Source organism: Trifolium pratense, linkage group LG1 (genome assembly GCF_020283565.1).
Source record: "Trifolium pratense cultivar HEN17-A07 linkage group LG1, ARS_RC_1.1, whole genome shotgun sequence".
In the NCBI taxonomy this organism is placed as follows: domain Eukaryota; kingdom Viridiplantae; phylum Streptophyta; class Magnoliopsida; order Fabales; family Fabaceae; genus Trifolium; species Trifolium pratense.
In genome coordinates this window covers 28,954,584-28,959,008 of record NC_060059.1, presented here as the reverse complement: position 1 = coordinate 28,959,008, position 4,425 = coordinate 28,954,584, and the positions used below count along the sequence as shown (strand labels likewise).

General features: G+C 32.3%; 1 protein-coding gene and 1 long non-coding RNA gene across 2 annotated transcripts; one reads left to right on the top strand and one right to left on the bottom strand.

Annotated features, from left to right (window-relative positions):
• Window positions 1–167: 167 nt before the first annotated feature.
• On the top strand, window positions 168–926 carry LOC123885313. The gene is made up of 2 exons (XR_006801127.1): window positions 168–383; window positions 472–926. It is a non-coding gene; the product is annotated as an uncharacterized LOC123885313 (long non-coding RNA).
• A 2,043-nt stretch (window positions 927–2,969) lies between these two features.
• Window positions 2,970–4,387, bottom strand: LOC123885564. The gene is made up of 2 exons (XM_045934851.1): window positions 4,262–4,387; window positions 2,970–3,479 (listed from the first exon to the last, which is right to left on the bottom strand). The coding sequence occupies exons 1-2, from the start codon at window positions 4,379–4,381 to the stop codon at window positions 3,252–3,254; spliced, it is 348 nt and encodes a 115-aa protein (XP_045790807.1). The 5' UTR covers window positions 4,382–4,387; the 3' UTR covers window positions 2,970–3,251.
• Between the last annotated feature and the right edge of the window lie 38 nt (window positions 4,388–4,425).

Sequence of the window (4,425 nt, the reverse complement as noted above, 5' to 3'; positions counted from 1 at the left end):
TCCTTGTCTATCATCAAAAGCTAGTATAAAATAAAAAAAAAATCTAATGAATTTTTTATGAGCATTATTTTAATTGAGCAACTGACCAATCGAATTTGCTTTAAAAAAAGAAAAATATATGATCAATCGGCTGAACGAAGAGTTAAACACAATACATTACTCTGTCTTATAGAGACAATTAACAATTATTCCAATTTATTATTTGTTTCTTGCTACTCCCAAATGTTAAAAACTTTTTAATTTTTAAGCTAACCAAGCAAGAAATTTATACTTATAAATTGTCTAATTAAGTTTTTGTTTATTACATCCAAAGTCGAAAAATATGGCTCAAATTTTTACGCTGTTAATTATTCTTTCGCTATTTCTTGTGTTAATTAATGGATGTAAGTAATTTTTTAAACACTCTTTATGTTATACACAACATTTCATTTCATTTTGCTAAATTTTTATTATTATTGTTTGACTTTGCAGTTGAACCATGCACAACAAAACGTGATTGTCCAGGAAATATGTGTATCCCTCCAGTGCTTCCGGAGTGCGCTAGATCCATATGTCAGTGCTTCTATGGGAGACATGGGAAAAATAAACCGTGATATGAAAACTAAATATATAATTATATTGTGTATAATTTATACATCATTATCTTATACAACTATTGTTAGCTTCATTGTTAATAAAAGATAAAAAAAAAAACAACAATGTCTCATCATGAGTTTTTTTCACAATTTCATGGTATAATTGGATCGGTGCAACTTATTTGGTGATTTGGAGACTGGAGGCATTGTTTGTGGCTTCTTCATGCGTGTTTTAGCTAGGAGTTTTGTTTTTATTGTATGTGTATGTGACACGTTGTATCTCTTTTATATATATATATAACTTAGACCCTAGTTAGGTCTAAGTTAGCAAGGTGCACCTTTTGAGTTGGACAAAAATATCCCAATAACTATTAATTAATTAGAAGGGTATAGAAGGGTAGTGATGTCATTGTAACTGTTTTTTTAGCGCGCCCCCCATAGCTCTTCTTTTCGCGCCCCCCATTTCTACAGAACACAATTAGATTTGTTTCTCAAGTCAACGCGCCACACGCGCCCCCAAATCGCAACCCAACTCTTCACCATCGCCGTCATCATCATCTTCATCATCGTGCAATCACCATCACCATCGCCGAACAAGCTACGCCAATGTTCATCGTCGTGCAATCACCATCACCATCCCAAATATTCGTCTGTTTTCATCTTCAACATCATCATTCACATAGATAGTTCATGAACGCATACCATCACAATTTCATCTTCAACACTTCATTACTGCGTTTCGTTTGCTATATTGATTAGTTAAATTTATGCGTTTCGTTTCCATCTATGTGATTTCTGCAACAATCATACATGCTCCTGTTTATTTTTTCATGAACAATCATCTATGTGATTTCTGCAACAATCATACATGCGTTTCGTTTGCTATATGTGCATGATTTATGCTCCTGTTTATTTTTTCATGAACTATGAAATTGTGCGTTTATTTTGATTTATGAAATTATGTGATGGTAGAATGGTTTCAGATTGTTGTACTCTGAAACCATTTTGATGGTATAATGGTTTCAGATAATTGATGCATTTTATTTGATCTGTTTTATGGTTTTTTTTGTGATGATTTTGAGTTCATATGATTTTTGAGTTCTGAATTGATATGTTATTACTTTGATATGTTCAGATTTAAACTATAAGATTAGACATGTCGACTGAAGTACGGGATGAAGTTGATATTGATGAAATTGAACTTCTTACAAATGTTGATTTCCCTCGAGCCATTAACATTGATGATTGGATTCCTTGTCAAGGTCAAATTTTTGATAGTGATGATGATGCTTATAATTTTTACTCTTCGTTTGCACAAAGAAGTGGTTTCTCAATTAGACGTCATCACGTTTATAGAAACACTACTGATGAGGGAAATCCACAAACAGTTTACAAAAGAGAGTTCGTTTGCCATCGATCCGGGGTTTCTAAATCAGTCAAAGTTAATGAACTGGAAAGTCAAAGGAAACGGAAAGCTTCAAGGTGTAGTTGTAGTGCTAGATTGGTGGTTGCTAAAGAGACAATTGGATCGGAAGAAAAATGGGTGGTAATATATTTCAACAATGTCCACAACCATGATTTGTTAGATGAGAAAGAGGTTCAATTTCTCCCTGCTTATCGTAACATCCCGGTTGTTGTCAACAATGTTTTGGTATGCTGTTAAATTTTGTATAATGCTATGAAACCATTTAACTGTAATAATGGTTTCAGTGTATAACGCTATGAAACCATTTAACTAGAAAAATGGTTTCATTAAAGTAATATGTTTTTCTTGAAACAGATATACCCATGACTAGCATGACTAGCTTTTAAACATTAAACTAGCTATGAAACCATTTAACTGTAATAATGGTTGTAGCTAAAATAAATACTAAAATTATGTATAATGCTATGAAACCATTTAACTGTAATAATGGTTTCAGTGTATAACGCTATGAAACCATTTAACTAGAAAAATGGTTTCATTAACCTAATAGTTAAAAAGAAAGAGTTATATATTTTAATGACAGAAAAGAGAGAAGATATAAGAGGTTCAGAATATATCAAAAAGAGCGAAAATACTAATTATAAGTGGCAAAAAATAATAGTAAATTCTGTTAAGCAAGCAACTATCAAGAGTTGTAACAAAGTGCACTTATTCCAAAACCAGTAAATACCACCCCCAAACTTTAGTAAAAAAAAAAAAACATGCTCAAATTTGACCATTGAAACTCTGTGTGTGACAGACGGCAGTCCCCGACACAAACACAAACAACCTCAATCTGAAACAACTACATTAGTAAGAAATTCAAACAACCTTTACTAAAGCAACACATTGCAGCCTCCAACAACCTTTAAACAACTACATTAGTTATACATAATCCAGAAATTCAAATTCAGAAATTCAAACATCATCCTAGCTTTTGAGTCAGTTCTTCACAGTAAGAAGTTGCATTCTTTTCCACTTTTTGTCTTATTGAATTGCTGGAGTCGGTTAAAATTGTGGACAATATCCCAATTCTGAAGTCCATCACCCTTGCAATTTTGTCTCGCTTTCCGAGTTGGCTCCAATTTTTGAAAGACTCCATTTGGATGTTATGGTCACCTTGCCATTCTTCAAGGAACTTCATGCAGAAGACTCCACAATTGTCTTTATCAATTTGAGTTGGCATTCTTGGAGATTCCCAACTAAATTTGCTAAAGTGGAAAGGCAATGGCATTTTTTTTATGAGTATACAATCCTATAAGAAATGCATTCACCTCCTTCAACCATACATCAAACATCTTTTTGTATATATTTGGTGGGTCCAAATCCAACTTATCTCCATACATGCTGTTTAGGAATTGGAATTTGTGGCTTTTCAAATTGACAACAAAGCACACATAATGACTCCCTGGATTGCCAATCAATACGGGCGTCATGATCTGTTTAAAAGCACACAAAATATATTAGGATGCTTAAAAAAATGGAACAAAATTGAGCAGATAACTCAAACTGGAAGTTTGCCTGAACCTTTTAAACACTGAAAGAATCACAAAACTGGAAGTTTCTAGTATGATATATTTTAGTAACTTAAAAAAAAGGAACAAAATGGAAGTTTGAACCTAATGGTTTAATATATTAGGTTGGGTCTTGCACCCTAAAAGTGGCGTAGTTTGAGTTAACAAAGTACAAATAACATGTAAAATCTAAGACATGTAAACTAAAATATATCATACTAGAAACAAGAATAAACATCTTTTTTTTCCCTTAATCAGAAGACTCACAGCTAGCCCCTAAATCTAAGGTTTATTAGCAATGATTTATGTACTTACTTATTGCCACATCTAAACTGTAATTTTAATTAGAAGGTACTACAATTGCAAGTGTTTAACTAAACTAGATGCATAACCAGAACTGATTACTTAAATGTATTAATTAGAACTTGGTAAAGATTACCTTTAATTAACCATAAGACTAAACCGTAAGATATTGAAACCATTTAATAAGACTAATGGTTTCAATGTATAACTTATTGAAACCATTTAACAAGATTAATGGTTTTATTGTATAACATATCCAATGAAACCACTAGTATATCCAACGAAACCACTAGTGTTGTTAAATGACTTCAATAATTAACCCATTAGTTTGGTTAATTATACACAATTGACATTTAATAGACTTTTTCATAATTAAAGCAACTAATAGTCGGGGAAGGACTTACGTATTCCAGACTTGTAGGGTCAATTTTCTTCCAATCCATGTACTTGAACCATTTCAGTCTTGCAATGAAGTTATTGAACGCAGCTGGTTGCTCTATTTCCAGTGCATCCGGTCTTTCCATGTATTGTTGTTTATATTAAATGAGTAAAATCAATTCCAAAAAAA